We start from the raw sequence: 23206 nt of genomic DNA on the forward strand, positions 1-23206 counted from the left end.
GACAAAGAACTAGCTGAAAACACTTGCCAAATGGGAAACATGAAGTAGGAGATATGGTGGTATGAAGTTTTAAAAAAAAAACAGGAACAGTAGTTCAAAATTTTGTTACAATATTTATAGGGATTGATTATCTAATAAAACCAAGTTTATCGAATGAACCCAAAATGAAGAAATTACTCAGTAGAATTTCACTTCTTCTTACAATTTGTATCAAGGCAAAAGTAATACATGTAAATTGAACAAATTAATAAACAAATCACAATCAGTATAAATGATAAATTACTGAAAAAATAGTTAATACAATGAAGTCAGATCTTGTTCATTTAAGTCAGTCCACTTTATCAGCATGGCATCAATTTTAGTCACAATGCGCTTCCCAACTCAGATGACCCTGGGTAAAATATCAACCCTTTGTATTCAAGGACCGAGCTAATTTGCCACAGGCAACAGCATCCAAGTAAACCGAATTCTCCCCAAGCAATCCTCCATAAAATTGTGCACTTCATTCCAGGCTGTGCTTAAGTCTCAGGTACAGTTGATTATGGATCTACCAGAACCGTCTTTACTGTATTGTATTGAATTTCCAATATTGGGTGTTCAATCACTCAAGTCAAAGAAGCATAAGGAACAGTCCTAAACATGCTTCCTAGCTGCTCAGAAATCCAGCTCTCTGACTTTGTCTGCTGACCCCCAACTCTTTCCATTGTGGTCATTTCTCTTTGTTCCTCTCCCACTTGGTTGCATTGCACTCCCTTTGCTCTTTATCTTTTGCTCTGTCCATCCTGGTCATCTATTCCACTTGCTCCTCCTCGACAGACCCCCACCCCTGTAAACAGCATTGAAGAAAAACAAAACTTTCCACCCACTCTCCATTATGAAGAGACTTTAGAGTGCAGGTTCATAGGTCCTTGAAAGTGGAGTCGCAGGTTGATAGAATAGTGAAGAAGGCGTTTCGTATGCTTTCTTTCATTGGTCAGAGTATTGAGTACAGGAGTTGGAGGTCATGTTGCATCTGTACAGGACATTGGTTAGGCCACTGTTGGAATATTGCGTGCAATTCTGGTCTCCTTCCTATCGGAAAGATGTTGTGAAACTTGAAAGAATTCAGACAAGATTGACAAGGATGTTACCAGGGTTGGAGGATTTGAGCTACAGGGAGAGGCTGAACAGGCTGTTTTCCCTGGAGCGTCAGAGGCTGAGGGGTGACCTTGTAGAAGTTTACAAAATTATGAGGGGCACGGATAGGGTAAATAGACAAAGTCTTTTCCCTGGGGTCGGGGAGTCCAGAACTAGAGGGCATAGGTTTAGGGTGAGAGGGGAAAGATATAAAAGAGACCTAAGGGGCAACCTTTTCACTCAAAGGGTGGTACATGTATGGAATGAGCTGCCAGAGGAAGTGATGGAGGCTAGTACAATTGCAACATTTTAGAAGCATTTGGATGGGTATACGAATAGGAAGGGTTTGGAGGGATATGGGCTGGGTGCTGGCAGGTGGGACTAGATTGGGTTGGGATAACTGGTCGGCGTGGACGGGTTGGACCGAAGGGTCTGTTTCCGTGCTGTACATCTATAGGACTCTATCTGACTTAAAACTAACTGTTTTTCTCTCCCTACAGATGCTGCTAGACCTACTGAGTTTCTCCAGTAATTTCTATTCCAGATTTTTAGCATCCTCGGTATTTTGCTTTTATTTGATCATTGAGTGATTTAATGACATTTACAGCAAGGAATGTGTTATTCCACTTTTAAAACCCTTCAGAGGGTTTAGAACTCTGACTCGAGTCAAGTTATACATTCCTCCTCCCTGTCGTCTGGGCACTTATGGTGCTCCAGTGGTCTAAATTCTGTACTAGTTCAATAAGCATTTTGCTAATACATGCAATGCAGTTATTAAAAGGATGAAATCAAAGAGTCAAGTACAGACCTGCTGTTGTATGTTTCTCCCCTAATCTACTGCTTAAGAATACAGGTCAAAACGCTTTTTAAAGAAAGATTAAACAGAAATGTTCACAAAATCAATTTCCTGGGAGTTTCTTCCATTCAACTATCTTATCTTTAGTGCCAAATTTCCAAATATGGGACAAAAGTGTACAAACCAAAAGAAATTCACCATCTCCATCACATCACTTATTAGTTACGTAGCTTATATTTATTTTAAGTTTTAAGTAATAGAAATATGAACCAGTGTAAAATGAGTGGTTTTTGAGTCAGTGCTTTTCCTATGAGTACTGTCGTGAAATTATGACCAAAAACGGACTTAAAGTTGCTTTGGTTCAGATAGGCTTCAAATCTACTGAAATGCACTCACATAAACACTAATTTAAAATATTCCTTAAATTTGTGCAGATGGGTAATGTAACAGATGCAATTATTACTTTTATAAAACTTCTGTTTCATTCCACTTGTTGACACAGTTGAGTGATAAGTATGTGCAATAATCGGGCGGCACGGTGGCACAGTGGTTAGCACTGCTGCCTCACAGCGCCAGAGACCCGGGTTCAATTCCCGCCTCAGGCGACTGACTGTGTGGAGTTTGCACGTTCTCCCCGTGTCTGCGTGGGTTTCCTCCGGGTGCTCCGGTTTCCTCCCACAGTCCAAAGATGTGCAGGTCAGGTGAATTGGCCATGCTAAATTGCCCGTAGTGTTAGGTAAGGGGTATGGGTGGGTTGCGCTTCGGCGGGTCGATGTGATCTTGTTGGGCCGAAGGGCCTGTTTCCACTCTGTAATGTAATCTAATCTAATATTAATGTAACTGAAAATGGGCTTAACATTAATAAGGGTGTTTCATCCTCCATCTGATTTATAAAGACCCTAAAAAAATAAGAGAACAATTCAATATTTTGTATACACTAGCCACTACTCAGAAAAGCAAAACAAAGTTGGAACAAAAAATGTGTTTTAATATGTTCCTACAAGTGGAGCTAAGAAATTAGAGCAATTGGAAGAACATTCTTGACACAACACAATAGGTGGCAGCTCATAATATTGACCTGAGGCTTGGATATCTTTGTGGATGAGGTATGATTGAGGTGAATTGAGTCAGTATTAAAAGATTATGGTAAACAAACATTCTTACTTCAATAGTACATGTTTCTTTTAAATCAGTGATGAGTGATTGCCACCTTGTTGAAACTTTATTGCTGGAACAGCACAGGTCAGGCAGCATCCAGGGAACAGGAGATTCGACGTTTCGGGCACAGGCCCTTCTTCAGGAAGCCTCCGACCGTCGCGTTGTTGTGGTTTGGCGGTGGATGAGTCCAATGACCTGCTGTGCTGTTCCAGCAATAAAGTTTCAACTTTGATTTCCAGCATCTGCAGACCTCACTTTCTCCAGTGATTGCCACCTATCTAGACTCCTGCTAGAAAAAAAACTTATCATGCAATCAGTCAAAATGTTAAACTTGCCAATTTATTGAATCAGCAAAGTTCAATATTGATCTCACAACCCTAAATCCAGAGTACTTAGGTGTATATTTAGTAAGGGCAGCAATTCATTTTGTACTATAAATCCATTATTTACCATTAAGTCCAGTAGCACCGTATAATACAATCTGATGCGATTCAGATGTTGAACTGATCTTGTTCATAAACATTCGATATCCTAAGAACAAGATTTGCGATGATGATGTTTCAAACTGCCTCTTTTAATTCAAACTAAAATGGAGTATGTGACCTCTGACTAGCTCTGCTTAGCATTAAACCAAAGTTGTCATGGTGATCAGGGGCCCAGATTAAATCCTGTTGAAACTCAAGTGGCAGCTTTCACACCTGAAGGAGGCCTAGCTTTGTGCAGACTTACAGATGTAGAGACCATGGAGAGATATTGTGTGCCTTAGATGGAGTTGGAGTAAACAACAGACAGCTGGAGAAAAAGCTGTTCTCTATAACGTACCAACATTTATAGCAACAATGCCTCTCAACATGTTTAAAGACAGTGGAAGATTTGTCCTGGTGAGGATTCATTTCCAGAGTAGATATTGCTTCTGAAAACCAGTTCAGGAATCTCCAAAGATCAAAATACACAAACTTAATGGACACTGGGTAAAGACAAGTGAACCTGTTGGAAGTGACAAATAATTTTGAACAGGTTGCTGCCAAAGCTAATTCAGCAGAGAGTGTGGGGCAACATAAGTGTTTGCATGGAGTCTTTGGTTGTTTTAGGAAGTTAAAGTCAAATCTTTCCTTTAGTTTCGTGTAGGCATGAGTTGTCCAGTAAGTAATACTTAGTTGATGTAGATGCTACAACAGAAGTCTTAAAACATGAAACATTGTCAAGCGATCCTTTGAGCCAGTCACTGGGAGTTCAATTCTCTTCTTAAAAGTTGTCAGTCTTTACAGCAATCATAACAATATACAAGTGCCATAAGGAAATATGTCCTCCTCCACCTTTTCCCTCTAAATAAGCAGACTTGAAATTGTTAGCAGAAACAGTTAGTTTAAAAAAAAAACCTCAAGCACCCAAAGTGAAACAGACTGAGTCCAGTGTGTGCAGCATAAAGAACATGTTGACAACAAAATCTGAATTATAGGCTGTTGCTGCTGGGAAGAAATGATCCTGCTGAAACCAAGGTTAACACAAGTACTTGTATAAACTGTATCAATATAGCCACATGAGACATCTTTAATAACTTTAAACTTGCACAATGAATAATTTTTAAAGCATCATTCTGATCAGGGACCTCTTTCTTATAGCTTTGGTTTCAAATAGCATCTTAGGGAATACTTTCAACAAAGTATTCAAGACAATGCCAACAGGTTCTAATGCTGTTTCAAGACAGGTCTGTCAACTTAATATGAACAGACCATTCAAAGATCCCTTTAGGTTAACAACAAATTGAGGGTCAGATGTTCATTACTTTGCAGACTGGTGTGCAAAATTGGAGGTGTAGTGGACAGTGAAGAAGGTTACCTCAGATTACAACGGGATCTTGATCAGATGGGTCAATAGGCTGAGGTGGGACAGATGGAGTTTAGTTTAGATAAATGTGAGGTGCTGCATTTTGGAAAATCAAATCTTAGCAGGACTTATACACGTAATGGTAAGGTCTTGGGGAGTGTTGCTGAACAAAGAGATCTTGAAGTGCAGGTTCATAGCTCCTTGAAAGTAGAGTCCCAGGTAAATAGGGGAGTGAAGAAGGCATTTGGTATGCTTTCCTTATTGGGCAGAGCATTGAGCATAAGAGTTGGGAGGTCATGTTGCAGCTGTACAGGGCATTGGTTAGGCCACTGTTGGAATATTCCGTGCAATTCTGGTCTCCTTCCTATTGGAAAGATGTTGTGAAACTTGAAAGGGTTCAGAGAAGATTTACAAGGATGTTGCCAGAGTTTGAAGATTTGAGCTATAGGGAGCGGTTGAATAGATTAGGACTGTTTTCCCTAGAGCGTCGAAGGCTGAGGGGTAACCTCATAGAGGTTTATAAAATCATGAGGGGCATGGATAGGATAAATAGACAAGGTCTTTTCTCTGGGGTGGTGGAGTCCTGAACTAGAGGGCATAGGTTTACTTTGAGAGGGAAAAGATATAAAAGGGACCTAAGGGGCACTTTCTTCCCTCAGAGGGTAGTGGGTGTATGGAATGAGCTGCCAGAGGAAGTGGTGGAGGTTGGTACAATTGCAACATTTAAAAGGCATCTGGATGGATATATGAATAGGAAGGGGTTAGAGGGATATGGGCCAAGTGCTGGCAAATGAGACTACATTAGGTTGGGATATCTGCTCGGCAAGGACAAGTTGGACCAAAGGGTCTGTTTCCGTGCTGTACTTCTCTATGACCAACTGGAACAATTGAGAAAGGCATTTAAATAAAACTCAATTATTCCAGCAAGAAGCTATGATAGAAACTATCCAATACAAAGCTAAAAGGACAGCAGTGTAATTTCACAATTTGGAATGAGTTTCTTCTTCAATACAAGAATTTCCTCAAGAATTCTCTATAATGCTAGCACAAAAATAGACATTGCGTTTTTTCTGTACTCTACAGTCATTGAGAGCTAGCCCATAAATGGAGTTCTTAGGCAATGCAACAATGGAGAAACTTGATTCGGTTCTGCTTTATAGAATGGTATAACAGATGATTTTTAACCATTTAAAGCAAAATTCCAAAATTCTATGAGTTTACAAGTAGTTACATATATCTTCGTAATTTCAAGTCTGAAATCTATCCAGTGCAGGTTCCAAGGCAATTAAGTGCCATTTCAACCAAACCGCCTGCCAACTAATTCCCCCATAAACAAAGGTCTTAAATTGTCAAGGTATTAATAACAATCTTGAAACCTGGATGAAAATGCTCATCTACACACTTGAAAATCTATGTACAAGAATTTTCCAGAAGCTAATGCAAGAAAGTACATATTAAAGTGAAATAACTTTTTTTCAGAAAAGACGGCCTCTTATCAAGATTATCAAGTGATTAACATTTGTTCAGTGCGCATAGTGACGGAAATTTATATTTCTTATGACAGGAATTCTGATAAAACATTATGAATTAGAGGTATAAAGAGCCAACATGACTTGAGAGGGAAAAATTGATCCACTTACAGCAATTTCACCAGTATTATCACTAACTCGCTTCAACAGCGTATCAGTTAGACTTCCATTAATGGCACCAATATCTGCTTTTGCCTTGAGATTAACACCTGTAATTTTTTCCAAGTACTTTCAAAAACAATTCACTGGAATTAACAGACTTGCTTTAGGTTATGAAATACTCATACCTATCTGCTGACTCTGAAAAGCACCCACTTTAGGTAGGAGAATGGATCTTTTTCCACCTCACCAACCAAAAATAATTGAAAGACAATTAATATATTATATAAACCCACAGTGTACAATTATTCTAACTTCTCCATTTTCTTTTGGTGACAATCACATTTGTGTGTGGTGGAATCAGATACAGTTAAGACTTTCAAAGGAAATTAGATGAACACGAGGGAAATATATTTGCAGTTGTCAAGAATAGAGTAGAGGAATGGGACTCATTGAGTTCTTTCCTGTCCCCCATCTTAGCTATATACAGCTTCCAATCAGGTTTCCAGATTTTTTTTTTCAAATCAGCCTGTTCAGCCAAGTAATAACACCTCTGCAAACAGTGAGGCTTGAATCCAGTTGTCTGGCACCTAGGTAACAATTGTACCACTGCAACATATGAGCCCTAGGGGTGCTCAGAGACTAGGAGTCCTGCAGTGAATAACTCATTTCTTGACTCCCCAGAGCCAGCCCACTACCTATAAGGCTCATGTCAAGAGGGTGATGGAATAATCCTCAATTATCTGGATGAATGCAGCTCCAATAACAGTTAAGAAGCTTGACACTGTCCAAAACAAAGCAGCCTCCTTAGCAGCATATCAATTAAAATCCACTCCCTCCTCCACCAATGCTCAGCAGTAGCAGTGTGTATTATTTACAAAATGCACTGCAGAAATTCACCAAAGTTTCTAAACACAGGATCTTCCAAACCCACAACCACTATCACCAAGAAAGACAAAGGGCGCAAATACATGGGAACACGACCAAGTTCTCCTCCAAGTCACTCACCATCCTGACTTGGAAATATATCACTGTACCTTCAGTGGCACCAGGTCAAAATCCTGCAATTCCCTCCCTCTTAATATTGCAGGACTACTTACTTGCACTGCAGCAGTTCAAGGCAACAGCTCACAAACCACCTTCTCAAGGCAATTAGAGAAGGGCAAAAAATGCTAACCCAGTCAGCGATGCCATGTGTGATGGGGTACAGGAAAGAACTCAATGAGTCCTATTCCTCTACTCTATTCTTGACAACTGCCAATATATTTCCCTCGTGTTCATCTAACGTCCTTTGAAAGTCTTGAATTTTTAAAAATGTCTCTATAGGGAGCCAGCAAGAGATCAGGCAATGGGCTCCTTCTATGCTACAATGCACTAGGACTTCCAACCATCATTTCACTCAGTCAAAAATTTTAGTTTTGAATATCTCTTTCTATGAACTCTGTGCCTATATTTAGAAATGATGTACTCCTGCCTTTTTAAATAGCTTTCTCATTTGCCATCTTCAAAGATTTATGTACATCTGTCTCAAAGTCTCTCAATTCCTGGTTTCCTGTTAAAACTGTATTGTTGAGTTGAGACTGCAGTTATTCATATTCCCTAGCAGTATGAAGTCCGTTACACTCACTTGCATTAAAGTTCATCTGCCATGAGTCTACCCAGTTTAGCAGTATATCAACATCTTCCTTACCATTTGTTACATTTTCTGGTTTTATGGTCCCTGAAAACTTGAAATTATACACAAATTATACACTGTACACCCAGATCTTTGCTATGCCTTAATGTACTTAAGACAGCAGAGGTCCCAACAGCAACCCATTTGGAAATATCACTGCACACTATGGACCACTCCCCTTCTGAAAGAAATGACTATCCAACATGACACTCTGCTTTTGTCTCTTATCTAATTTTGTATCTACACAGATACTGCCTTTTAATTCAAGGGTTTCAATTTAGCTAGACAGATAGACTGGTGAGGATGTGATCAAGTAGCCTATTCCTTCACGTTGGCTCTCACCATCTGTTACAAGTTCAAATTGGTTATCAATGTCCCTTAGAACTCAACTCAGCTCGGTCTGTAGTAGCAGAACCTAGCTACTCTTTGCCCTAGATGTTGCAGAGCCCCAACTCAAAACTACATGTGCTTTTGTTATTGTCAATGCTTTCTTCATGTGAAGTTTAACATGAAAGATTACTAATTTAACTATTAAGGGAGGAAAGTGGATGGTAGTAAGTTAGAAGTTGCTTTGTCAATGTTTGACCTGATGCAAGAGATTGTATGATGCAAAGTAAATGTAAAGGAATTCAAATAGTTGTGGTACTGTTCCCCTTACGAACAAAGAGTCAAGGAAACTGAGAAATAGAGATGATTTTGAGCGTATGATTATGGCAGTCTGTCACTCAACATCTCTGTTCTACACCTCTCCCAATTGCACAGTCATTCTACAAATCTTGGTGAGGGTGATCTTACAGAGTCACCTGGGTGACATTCATATTGGCATTTGATGCCCAAGCCACAGTATGCCCTATTTAAATATTTCTTACTTTTTTTTTTAATATAGCAGCTTGAAACAATTGATTGGGTTGCCAGATAATATCAGAAGGCAATTAACATTCTATCTTGAATTCCACAATGCAAGGATACGTCAAGGCCAGAGTAAGGAAGGACAGGTTTCCTTCTCCGAATAACACATGAAATTGTGTTGACGTTGAATAAGTAACTTTCATTTGTCAGACATGACTTGCCTTTCACAAATCTATAACTTGTAAAAATGTTTATCATCACTGAACAACAGCTATGTCATAGAGTTACCATAATATTCATTTGACACCAGGCATTCACAAATTTATTATTTTAAAGTCTCTTCTACACAAATTTAATGTTCAGATAAGCTCCTTATAAATACTAAAATAAAACAAAGAAGTGAAGATGCTGGAGATGTGAAAGAAAAGCTTAAATTGCAGATTGAATTCAGCAGGTCTGGTAGCATCTGTCGAGCGAAAACAGAGTTAACATTTTGAACCCACTGACTCCATCAGAGCACGTGAAGAAGAGTCACTGGACTCAAAACATTAACTCCTTCTTCCCACAAATGCTGCCAGACCTGCTAAGTTTTGATGCAATTTCTGTTTTTGCTCCTTATAAACATCAAGGTTTTAAAATTCTATTTGAAATATATTAAAACAGCCATTATAGTGATAGCTTAATGGTTTAGAAATTAGCATTTTAATATCCTTTCTTTTAAACTTCTTCAGTTTTGGAAGGACACAGTTACACTGGAGAGAATGCAAAGGGGATTCATCAGTCTCAGTTATGAGGAAACACTGGATGGGCTTGGTCAGTTTTCCCTGCAGCAGAGGAGGCTGAGAGGGGCACTTATTAAGGTATACAAAATTGAGGGGCATTGACAAGACAGGTCATGGGAATCTTTTCCATATGGTGTGCTGTCTAAGACTAGAGGCCAAAAGTTTAACCTAAGGAGAACTGGTTTAGAGGAGATCAGAGAAAAAAAAATCCAGTGGGTGGTTGAAATATGGAAGATGTTGCCTGAGAGGGTGGTGGAGGCAGTTTCACTCAACATTTAAGCAGCATCTGAACGAGTACTTAAAATGCCAGGGGATGGACTATGGATGTAGTGCAATTAAATGGGTCTAGTGTAGTTTGGTAGTTCTTAGTTGGCATAGATATGGTGGGCTGAAGAACCTGTTTCTATCCTGCATGACTCTACAACTCTAGATACGCCACAAAGTGTTAGCGATTTGGAGGTGGAAACAACAAATACAATTTTGAAACTTGCAATGTTTACTGTGGACATGGAATATCAGACAGATCTATGCAATATGAATTCCCTGAATAATTTATATTCAAAATATCAAATTGTTTCATTGGCAATCCACAAACATTTGATGCTTCACAGTTATAGGTTGACACCAAAATCAGTGTGAAAATGTTACAACTAACAAGAAATTTTGGCCAGCAAAAGAAAACCTTTTGTCAGCTATTTGCTGACATTAAATGTAGATATTCAAGTATCATCTTGTCAACATACTGTACTATTACCATATTTGTGTCACCAAATATTTCTTAGCTTGCCCTCCATTTGTTTTCTCTTTATTACTTCCTAACACAATCAAAACATATTATGCCCTCCAAATAAGTACACTTAATTCATACACAGCATTCAACATTTTATTTTGTTTAAAAAAACACACATTCATAATAAATAGACATTCTGGGTGGAACTGTGAAAAGCGGTGTAGACATATTGAGCAGGAGGCAATGCAGGTTGGAGAGCTGAGTCTCCAGCAAGGGGACAGGAATTCAAAAATCCATTGGTTTACATTTACAAACTGTTACACTGTATGTAGTGTCGGGTCATAAAATAGGGCAGTATTTTGGGCAATGGGATCGCAGAAGTTCTAGCTTAAAGTTCAATTGTAAAAAGAAATTAGATAAAATTGATAACAGCAGCATCAAATTACCTTCACTATAAAAAGAACTTGATGTATCACAGTCTGCTGATTCATCGTGGACTGAAGCTGCTGCTTCCCTTTCAGACATATTGTTGTCATCAGTTAGATTCTCCTCGCCTTCCTCCATTTCATCAACGGAACCTTTAAACAAAAGAAATTCCTTTGATAAATCACAGAGAAAAGCCAGAGAAAGTAGCAACTGAGAGATTTCCTTGATTCAAAACTGCCAGGGGATGGGCTATGGATCACAAACTGACCATGACCACTGGTAATCCACAATTATTTTAAGGCTATTTTCATTTTAAAAATTACTTTCACAAAAATATCAACAGCATCTGATCAGAGAAATTACAGCACAGAGTGAAATCAGAGTACTTGTACCTGTGCTTATGCTAACTTCTCAACTGAAGATATTTGAGCTTACGTAAACTTTTCTAGTAGTACAACAACAAACCTAAATTTTGAACATCAGAAATAGGGCTATAAAACAGTGAGAATACTTACAAACATTAGGTGCTATTAGTTTTGTATAGTTGTGTATTTCTTTATCAAACGTGGAATTAAAAAACCTCAAAACTTAAACTCTAAATTTCCTTTTTCTGCACAGAAGTTGGAGTGCAACAGCTGGGAGAATTTAGCTTTCAGTTAGGGTCATACTTGCAAAACACAAACCAGGAAGTCTTCTATTAGATGTGATTCCATAATTCGCATCACTTGCTAAACAGTTCTGAGTGTGCTGATAGTTACCCTAACAATTAATTTAAGATAGGAGAAAGTAAACACTGCAGATGCTGGAGATCAGAGTTGAAGAGTGTGGTGCTGGAACCGCACAGCCGGTCAGGCAGCCTCCAAGGAGTAGGGGAAATCAACTTTTCTGATGAAGAGCTTATGCTCAAAACGTCAATTCTCCTGCTCTTGGATGCTGCCTGACCAGCTGTGCTTTTCCAGCACCACACTCTTCAAATCATTTTAAGATAACTAGTCAAGCACATAATTTAATTCATTGGCTCTTACTAGAAATGATATACAATCAGACATATGTAGCCCCCTTCCCTGTGAACAAAGAAATATGTTCATGCTATACACATTTGAACTACTAGTAAGCTTGGGGGAGCCACAATTTTTTGTTATTTTCATCATGACAGTGTCTTCTTCAGAGTCAATGCAAACCAAATAGCATCCCTTTATTCTATAGCATAAGTTGAGATTGTTTGAAATTTGGCATTCTGGTGTTTGTCCTGATGAGTGCAAATAAAAAAAAACTTTCAGCAACATTTCAGCAATATAACAGAGTTTTCATATTTTTGACCTATTTTGGTCAAGATTGTTCTGAACGTTCAAATTAAAAATACTGATCCACAATGACACGCAAATATAGTATTTGGCACAGGAAGCAAGGGGTTGCTCAACCTAGAGCTGCAGAGTTTCTTTTTGATAAATAATCATAGAATAAATATATCACAAAAAGGGGGTTACATTTGGCTTGTCAAGCGCATAGCTCTTCACAAAAATAATTTATCCTGACTTACTTCCCAGAACCTCTGCTGTAGCCCTGCACTGTTTTCTCTGCAGGAGCTTATCTAATTCCATTTTGTAAACCATTAAAAAAAGTTATTAAACAAAATATGATCGTGATTTATTATAGTCACATAAATGCTTACTTACAGAAGGATGAAATACTATATTTTGCTCAATAGCAAAACTACATAATTCAAAGAACACAATATAAGTAAAGGCAAATTTCAGTTGTTATAATACAGATCATTAAAATATGCTAGGTTCACATGTGAAAACATTTGATAGAGGTTTTAAAACATCTCATTACTTAAAATGTGATTTGGTAGATCCATTTTTAATCAACAACAGGGCTGCTGAGAGAGATAATGCAAAACACAACGTTTGTAGTTTCCTAATTAACAGGTGTATTCTTGCCATCATGGAAAGAAAGGTGATTTAATGTTACTGTCACTTTTTAAGAATGGGAACACACAATGAATATTGCCATGCTGTTTGACCAACGGGATCATCTTATTACATCCTGACCCAGTTGTCATGTGCACTTTCTAGTAAAAGGTATGGCTAGCAATCAAGAGCAGAAAATACAAATGGCTCAATCCCTACCTTCTTTGTCTGACAAGCACTCAAAGTAATTGCCAAAACCCACTTAGACCTTGCTCAGGAGCAATTAACTCGTGACCTGCAGAATGCAACCTTCCACGTTACAGTCAGAGATGTACAGCACGGAAACAGGCCCTTCTGTCCAACTAGTCCATGCCGACCAGATATCCTAACCTAATCTAGTCCCATTTGCCAGCACTTGGCCAATATCCCTCTAAATTCTTTCTATTTGTATACCCATTCAGATGCCTTTTAAATGCTGTAATTATACCAGCCTCTACCACTTCCTCTGGCAGCTCATGCCATACATGCAAAACACTCTCAGGTCCCGTTAAAATTTTTCCCCTCTCACCCTAAACGTATGCTCTCTAGTTCCAGACTCCCCCACCCCAGGGAAAATACCTTGTCTATTTATCCTATCCATGTTCCTCAAAATTTTATATAAAGGCCACCCCTCAGCTTGCGACATTCTAGGGAAAACAGCCCCAGCCTATTCAACCTCTCCCTATAGCTCAAATCCTCTGACCTCGGCAACATCCTTGTAAATCTTTGCTGAACCCTCTCAAATTTCACAACATCCTTCTGAGAGGAAGGAGACCAGAATTGCACGCAATATTCCAAAAGTGGCCTAGACAATGTCCTGTACAGCTGCAACATGACCTCCCAACTCCTATATTCAATGCTCTGACCAATAAAGGATAGCATACCAAATGCCTTCTTCATTATCCTATCTACCTGCGACTCCATTTTCAAGGAGCTATGAACCTGCACTCCAAGGTCTCTTTATTCAGCAAAGCTCCCCAGAAGTTTACCATTAAGTCCTGTGAAGATTTGATTTTCCAAAAGCAGCACCTCACATTTATCTAAAGTAAACTCCATCTGCCACTCCTCAGCCCATTGGCCCATTTGATCAAGATCCCGTTGTAATCGGAGGTAACCTTCTTCGCTGCCCACTACACCTCCAATTTTGGGGTCATCTGCAAACTTACTAACTATACCTTCTACCTTCACATCCAAATCATTTATATAAATGACGAAAAGCATGGACCCAGCACCAAACCTTGTGGCACACCACAGGTCACAGGCCTCCAGTCTGAAAATCAGCCCTCCATATTCTACCTATGAGCCAGTTGTGTCCAAATAGCTAATTCTCCCTGTATTCCATGAGATATAACCTTGCTAACCAGTCTCCCATGAGGTACCTTGTCAAAAGCCTTACACATAGATCACGTTTACCGCTCTGCCCCCAATCCTCTTGGTTACTTCTTCAAAAAAAACTCAATCAAGTTCGTGAGACATGATTTCCCAAGCATAAAGCCATGTTGACTATCCCTAATCAGTCCTTGTCTTTCCACTCCACATATATGTACATCCTGTCCCTCAGGATTCCCTCCAACAACTTGCCCACCACCAATGTCAGGCTCACCAGTCTATAATTCCCTGGCTTTTCCTTACCACCTTTCTTAAATAGTAGCACCATGTTAGCCAACCTCCAGTCTTAAGGCATCTCACCTGTGACTATTGATGATACAAATATCTCAGCAAGGGGCTCAGCAATCACTTCCCTAGCTCACCAGAGAGTTCTAGGGACACCTGATCAGGTCCTGAGGATTTATCCACTTTTATGCACTTCAAGGAATCCAGCACTTCCTCCTCTATAACACAGACATTTTTGAAGATGTCACCATCTATTTCCCCACATTCTATATCTTCCATGTCCTTTTCCACAGTTAACACTGAAACAAAATACTCGTTTAGTATTTCCCCCAACTCCTGCAGCTCCACGCATAAGCTGCCATGCTGATCTTTGAGGGACCGTATTCTCTCCTTAGCTACCCTTTCGCATTTATAAAATCCCTTTGGATTCTCCTCAACCCTATTTGCCAAAGCAATCTCATGTCCCCTTTCGCCCTCCTGATTTCCTTCTGAAGTATACTCCTACTGCCTCTATAATCCAAGGATTAACTCGATCGCTCCGGTCTATGCCTGACGTATACCTCCTTTTCCTTAACCAAAGCATTAAGTTCTCAGTCATCCAACATTCCTTCCACCAACCAGTCTTTGCTTTCACCCCATCAGGAATATACTGTTGCTGGACTCTCATTATCTCATTTCTGAAGGCTTCTCATTTTCCAGCCGTCCCTTTACCTGCGAACATCTGCCCCCAATAATCTTTTGAAAGTTCTTGCCTAATACTGTCAATTTAGAATTTTAACTTTTAGATCCGGTCTATTTTTTTACATCATCATTTTAAAAATAATAGAACTATGGTCGCTGGCCCCAAAGTGCCTCCCCGCTGACACCTCAGTCACCTGCCCTGCCTTATTTCCCAAGCGTAGATCAAGTTTTGTACCTTCTCTAGTAGGTACATCCACATACTGAATTAGAAAATTGTCTTGTACGCATTTAACAAATTCCTCTCCATCTAAACCTTTAACATTATGGCAGTCCCAGTCTATGTTTGGAAAGTTAAAATCCCCTACCATAACCACCCTATTATTCTTACAGTTAGCCGAGATCTCCTTACAAGTTTGTTTCTCAATTTCCCTCTGACTATTAGGGAGTCTGTAATACAATCCCAATAAGGTGATCACCCCTTCCTTATTTCTCAGTTCCACCCAAATAAATTCCCCAGATGTATTCCCAGAAATATCCTTCCTCAGTACAGCTGTAATGCTATTCCTTATCAAAAACGCCACTCCCCCTCCTCTCATGCCTCTCTTTCTATCCTTCTGTAGCAGTTGTATCCTGGAACATTAAGCTGCCAGTCCTGTCCATCCCAGTCTGATGTTCCTAACCATGCCCGGAGTTCATCCGCCTTCCCTGTTAGGTCTCTTGCATTGAAATAAATGCTTAACTTATCAGTCATATCTTGTTCTCTAATTTGTTCCTGCCTGCCCTGACTGTTTGACTTGCTCCTTTTCCCAACTGTACCAGTCTCAGACTGATCTTTTTTGTCACCATCTCCCTGGGTCTCACATCCCAACCTTATTAGTTTAAATCCTCCCTGTGCAGTTCTAGCAATTCCCCATGCCAGCATATTCTTGTGCAATCCATCCTTCTTGTACAGCTCACTTCTACCTCAGAAGAGATTCCAATGATCCAAAAATGTGAATCCTTCTCCCATACACCAGCTCCTCAGCCACACATTCATCTGCTCTATCCTCTTATTCCTACCCCTACTAGCCTGCAGCACCAGGAGTAATCCAGATATTACTGCCCTCAAGGACCTCTTTTTTAAAATTCCTGCCTAACTTTCTTTATTCTCCCTTCAGATTCTCATCCTTTTCCCTTCCTATGTCACTAGTTCCAATGTGTCCAATGACCTCCTGCTGGCCCCTCTCCCACTTGAGAACATTCTGCACCTTCTCGGAGACATCCTTGATCCTGGCACCTGGGAGGCAACACACCATCCTGATTTTACGCTGCTGGCCACAGAAACGTCCGTCTGTGCCTCAAACTACAGAGTCCCTAACACAATAGATCCCTTGGAATCTGACGTACTCTCATTACATTACAGCTAGTCTCGATACCAGAAACTTGGCTGTTGGTGCTCCATCCCCCCGAGAATCCATCACCCCCTATATTTTCCAAAATAGCATACTTGTTTGAAATGAGGATAGCCACAGAAGATTCCTGCACTATCTGCTTACCCCTCCTACCTTTCGTGGAGTTAACCCATCTACCTGACCGTATCTGTACCTTTTCTCCCTTCCTATACCTGCCATCTATCACAGCTCTTGTAAATTCCTCATTTCCTGTAGCTGCCGTTCCAACCGATTCATGCAATCTGACAGGATTTGCAACAAAAAACACTCCCTGCCGACATAATCCTCAGTAATATGTACACTCTCTCTAAACTCCCACATCCAACAGGAAGAGCATATCACTCTTCTAAAGGCCATCTTTGCTCTTTCACAATCTACAGACCCAGAAAATAGCACCGTCTTTTGCTCTAAAATGCAGTGCTCAGGCTAACTTAGTACTTATGGTTTATATTTTTAAAATTTAATCATGAGACAAATTTTAATAAAACATATAATCAGGAAAGAACCCACTCTACTCAATACTGTAACTTACAGCAAGGTTACATGTTCAAAACAATGCACTTATCTGTTCCTATGCTGCGAGCTCTCTCACACAGGTTCCTCAAAGTTAACTGTGAGCTTCGCTGTATGTTCATTTTTCCTAGATGCACTCTGATGACCAGAGATACATGAACTCAAACAGCAAAGGCAGTAACTGCACAGATTCACTGCTGTATCAGTATCAGTTAGTAGTGTAGGTTTCTTCCTCTCTCTCCCTCACTGACTGTGTGGTCGCTGCCTATTGTCTGTCTTCCTTCTTTTGAAGGTGCCATTGTTTTCATCTTTTTTGCCCTGAAGTTCCAAAACAATGCAAAAGTATAAAAAGACAGTAATTGTTGCTCCTGAAATTTGAAGAAATCACCTCCAACATGTAAAATACCTCAAAATAAAAAGGGAGCAGTTCTTACACAATGTTTTTCCATCCTCCATCTTGGATTACCCAGAATCCTCCTTATTGTGTTGAATGGCACAATTTTAAATTAGACACATCTAACATTAGGACATAAATATTTAAATATTAATAAATGCAACAGTATAATATATTCAAAACATCGCAAAATAGTAAAATACTTCTTCTACTATGAACATTTTTGTTCTCTTGTTAAAAAGCTAACGGACAGATTGCACTAAGTGAGGAACAGAGAATCATTGGTGAAGTCCCACAATGCCTTAACGAAATACGTAATCTCTGTACAAATTATTGTATTAACTTATTCCATACAGCAGAAATTTTATTTCTTCTTAATATTAATACACAAGTGACACTGACATGGAATTCCTATTTATTCTGGGTAGAATCATCAGGATTTCAAAGTCATGTTCCTCTCTCCATATATCTAAGCTCCTCTAAATTTTTACTACCGATATCCTAACTCATATAGTCCGTTCATTCATCACATTGCATTCATTGATGTATGCAGACTTCCAGTAAAGCATCACAATTTTAAAACTCTCATCTTTTTTTCCCCCAAATACCTCTGATGATTTCACTCCTCTGAAACCCTGCAAACTCTTGTTCTTCAAGTCTCTGAGAAATTGGCACTTGTCCAAATCTGGCATCTTGCATATCCCTGGTTTTAAATTGCTCCACAATTGCCAATTGAGCTTTCAGCTACCTAGGATCTGAAATTCCTTCCCCAAATTGCTCTCCCTTTTCTACTTTTAGATACTGTCTGAAACCTACTGCAGTAGTCAGTTGTCCTAATGTCTCTTTTTGTGGTCCAGATGTTGAAACATTCCAAATATCAAAGAACCAATTGGCTTGTGACTTGAGCTGTTACTACTCTCTAATATGATAAAACTCTTGTGAAGTGTCTTGGAAAAGTTACTACATTAAAAACTACAATATAAATTCAAGTTGCCATGTAGCTAAAGCCTAAGCAGTTCGTTTAGAAAAAAATATTTGCTTTATATATTGAAAACGCATTAAGAGACAATGTATAGGATTTATTAGCCACAAGTCAGTTGACACGACGAAAATGGGCAAAGTCACAGCTGACAGATACACATGCACCACATACAATTTGTTCTCTGGTCTTCACATATTGTTAAATCAATATAAATATGCGGTTAAATATAACTTTGCATGGAACTGTACATTTCTACAATGCTGCTGATTATGAACTGGTTTACTGGTTCAATGCCACTTGAAACAGTTTAAAATGTTGCTGATTGTTGGAACTCACATGAATGCTCATCTATTCTGGTTGAAATGATTCCAGTTTTAAGTGGCAAATTAATTATTTTTAGTGGGAAATGTATATCAATTCTCAAATAATGCCAACTTGACTAAAAGTCAGAAAATAGTGTGAAAAATATTATGGCAGAAATCAAACTTACTAGTCTGCCTTATTTCATGGCAAATTTCACTGAAGCCATTGTATGACTTAGAAGTGAAATAAGTTGTATAACTTTGTCAGGTCAGCTATTTTATCCATTTGTCAGCGATCTGGCACATGTTGTTTTGCTCGCTGAGACTTGATCATAAACTACAGTTTAACAGCACTACAAAAAACAAAACTTTTAGGACAAGATGTTAATAGAAAATGCATGATCGTTCATAGAACATAGAACAGCCATGTTGCCATTCTAAACTAATCCCACCTGCCTGCATGTAGTCCACATCCCTCTATTCCCCACTTGTTCACATGTCTGTCTGAAATGCCTTTTAAGCACTACTGTTTCAACCACCTCCCCTGGCACTGTCCGCGCTCTGTGCAAAAGACGTGCCGTGCACAGTTCCTTTAAATATCCCCCATTCACTTTAAATCTACGCTTCTAGCATTTGACATTTCAACCTGGGAAAAAGTCTAAATACCCATACCTCCTAATTTTATATACTTCTATCAGGTCACCCCTCAACCTGCAACTCTCTAGTGAAAACAATCCAAGTTTCTCCAACCTCTCCTTATAGATCATACACTCCAAACAAGGCAGCAGCATCCTGATAAACCTCTTTGGTACACATGGACGGCATCGTGGCACAGTGGTTAGCCGGGTTCAATTCCCGCCTCAGGCAACTGTCTATGCGGAGTTTGCACATTCTCCCAGTGTCTGCATGAGTTTCCTCCGGGTGCTCCGGTTTCCTCCCACAGTCCAAAAATGTGCAGGTTAGGTGAATTGGCCATGTTAAATTGCCTGTAGTGTTAGGTGAAGGGGTAAATGTAGGGTAATTTGCTTTTTTGGAGGGTCAGTGTGGACTTGATGGGCCGAAGGGCCTGTTTCCACACTAAGTAATCTAATCTAATAATCTAACCTACATTCTCCAAAACTTCTATCTCCTTTCTATGGTGCGGTGACCAGATCTGCACAGAATACTCCAAATGTGGCCTAGCTCTAAGCTTATACAGATGCAGGATTACATGCCAACCTGTATATTCAATAGATTTCAAAATAATTTCATATATAGATCCAAAGTTGCACTTCATTTTTAAATGGATATGAAAATTGAACAAAACACAAATACAAATAATTTACATACAGTTAATAAAGAGAACTACTCACACTCGGGAGGTGATTTATCTATATATCCAGAATGATAAACTACATTTTTTTATATAGAACATTAGATATTATAGTTTAAGAGGTCTTCAGTCAAGTAAATATATGTCAGTCGTCATTTGTTTGGAGGCAGAGAGGGAAATTGTATTCTATTGAGGTTAGGAATGCTACAAAAACAAGATTCCATCTTACTGACAAAGTAAAAAAGCCTTGCTTTAACTTAATTAAAATTAAAATGGAGATTAAATCTGAGGCACATAACCTTATTACAATAATGAAGTATTTAACTTTGTTCCTTCTCTGTTAAAATTAAAGTTGGCTAGGTTCAAGTTTGATATTTCCATTTTCATTTAATGTCCCACCTAACCCAAACCAAGCTTGGGTACCATTGTTAAATTTACTCAAATCTAATTTTGCTTCTATTTTCCCAATATCCTTCATTTCAAAACACCTAACTGACATAATAATGCCAATTAAAGTCTAGTGGCAAAAAAAAATCACATCTTAAATGTTAAATTAAATATTGAAATTGCTCCGAAAGTTTTTTTTCTGACGGTGTTCATCTATGTTACTTGTAACTGTTTCAACAAATAGTGAAAATAATCCTTCACTACTTTTATTTCTGTGTTACAGTGAATGGAAACATTGACAACTTTTTGAGATGATCATGAGTAAAACATCCAATGGACACTGAATCCCATCTATCACCACTGCACAGTAGCAGCAGTGTGTACATCGACAAGATGTGCTGAAGCAAGTTACCAAAACTCCTTCAATTGCACTTACCAACTCTGCAGAGAACAAGGGCAGCAAACACATGGGAACACCACTTCTCAGAAGTCACACAGCATCCTTACGTTGAATAATATTACTGGCCTTACACTGTTATTGAGTCAAAGTCTTGGAGCTCCCTTCCTCACAGCAATATAGGTGATCTTATGGGCAGCCCAGCATGGACTGTAGCAGTTCAAGAAAGTACAATGTAACCCTGCAAGCACAAATTCACCCCACAAAAGATATATGTGCATGTGGGTCTTTGTCTGTCTATGCATGTGTGTCTGTCTGGGTTGGGGGTTGTGAGAGTGAGAAAGTGTATGTGTGTGTGTATATATATGTGTGTGGGGAACACTTCAGTGGTCCAGGATGTTCAGCCTCTGACCTTCGGGTGACCATCCTCCAAGGTGGACTTCGGGACAGGCAGCAGAGAAAAGTGGCCGAGCAGAGGCTGATAGCCAAGTTCGGTACCCATAGGAAGGGCCTCAACCGGGACCTTGGGTTCATGTCACATTACAGGTGACCACCATTGCACTATATACACACACAGATATGCCTATGCCTACACACACACACACACACACACACACACACACATATATATATTTTGTGGGGTGAATTTGTACTTGCAGGGTTACATTGTATTTTGCTCAAAAACTGCATGCATTCATGTAGAACTCCATTATCTCACTTTTTAGATTAGAATCAATCTAAACATCATGGCATAGACAGAAAACACGGTGGGCTAACACCTTCAACGTATTGTCTAGCTATCACCCATTGTTAACAGCTAACCCGAGAATGCAACTTTTTTAAAAAAAGGTTTTGTGATTTACACATGAAAGAAGTGAAACTATCACTGTATTCTAACAGATGAAAGGCTTAACAATCAATTTTTCAATGTATAATTTCAGTTACATCACATTGTAAATTTTTGCTATAAATTCTGTATTAGGATTGAGCCCTCCACTATCACCTGATGAAGGAGCGTTGCTCCGAAAGCTAGTGTGCTTCCAATTAAACCTGTTGGACTATAACCTGGTGTTGTGTGATTTTTAACTTTGTACACCCCAGTCTAACACCGGCATTTCCAAATCATTATTTGGCAGTAGTTAAGACATCGCTCCACTAAAAACAAAAGCTTACCTACCCTTGATAGAGTAAACACCAGCCTCTGGTCAGACCACACTTGGAGTATTGTGCGCAATTTTGGGCGTCATATCTCAGGAAAGATGTACTGACACTGGAACGTGGTCAGAGAAGGTTCACAAGAATCGTGCCAGGATTAAAAAGCTTAACATATGAGGAATGTTTGAGGACTCTGGGTTTATACTCGATGGAGTTGAGAAGGATGAGGTGGGATCTAATTGAAGCATACAGAATACTGAATGGCCTGGACAGTAGATATTGGGAAATTGCTTCCATTGGTAGGAGAGGACCCAAGGGCACAGCCTTAGAGTAAAGGGAAGACCTTTTAGAACAGAGTTAAGGAGAAACTTCCTCAGCCAGAGAGCGGTGAATTCATTGCGACAGAAGGCTGGAGGAGGCGAGGTCATTAAGTACTTAATGACCAAAATTGCGCACAATACTCCAAGTGTGGTCTGACCAGAGGCTGGTGTTTACTCTATCAAGGGTAGGTAAGCTTTTGTTTTTAGTGGAGCGATCCTTCTCAACTTTTAAGACCGAGATGGAAAAGTTTTTAAATATCAAGGGGATCAAGGGTTAAAGGGAGAAAGTGGGAGAATGGGGCTAAGAAACGTATCAGCTTGAGTGGTGCAGTAGATTTGATGGGCTGAATAGCCTAAATTCTGCTCCTGTGTTTTATGTCTTATTTTCTGTTGTGTTCGATGGGTATTGTCGTATACAAAGAAGGCAATTTCATGGTCAAACGTGGTTTTCAGTGTACAGTCTAATGTTGAATTACCAATCTTGTAGGAAAATTGGACAATAACATCAGGACTTCACCACACACATAAACTTGGGAAATTTCTGTGCAACTTATTCTAAAATTAAACATCCGACACCATACTTAATGTGAATGCCAAGTATACGTTTTCTTTGTGTTTTTCCTCTCCTAGAAAGGGGAGCGTGTCTTGATGCTGAGAGTGCCCCTTGTCAGTATAAGCAAGATTCAACAGGTTTCATGCAATATTTTCAACTTTCATTCTAAATGATCATACATTGTAAACCTGAAGGATACACTCAATCTTGGAAACTAAGCCACTACA

General features: G+C 39.3%; 1 protein-coding gene across 3 annotated transcripts in view; it reads right to left on the reverse strand.

Annotated features, from left to right (window-relative positions):
• Positions 1 to 23206, reverse strand: part of zfpm1 (zinc finger protein, FOG family member 1) — a 272580-nt gene that overhangs the window by 192966 nt on the left and 56408 nt on the right. For all 3 annotated transcript variants that reach the window (XM_087995823.1, XM_087995822.1, XM_087995824.1), the window contains exon 2: positions 11008 to 11139. In XM_087995823.1, the coding sequence (XP_087851949.1) occupies positions 11008 to 11139 (132 nt within the window). The remainder of the gene's footprint in view (positions 1 to 11007; positions 11140 to 23206) is intronic.

The sequence above is a fragment of the Chiloscyllium plagiosum genome, unplaced genomic scaffold, assembly GCF_037043375.1.
Source record: "Chiloscyllium plagiosum isolate Xiang-an unplaced genomic scaffold, Cpla_swu_hap1 HiC_scaffold_17, whole genome shotgun sequence".
In the NCBI taxonomy this organism is placed as follows: domain Eukaryota; kingdom Metazoa; phylum Chordata; class Chondrichthyes; order Orectolobiformes; family Hemiscylliidae; genus Chiloscyllium; species Chiloscyllium plagiosum.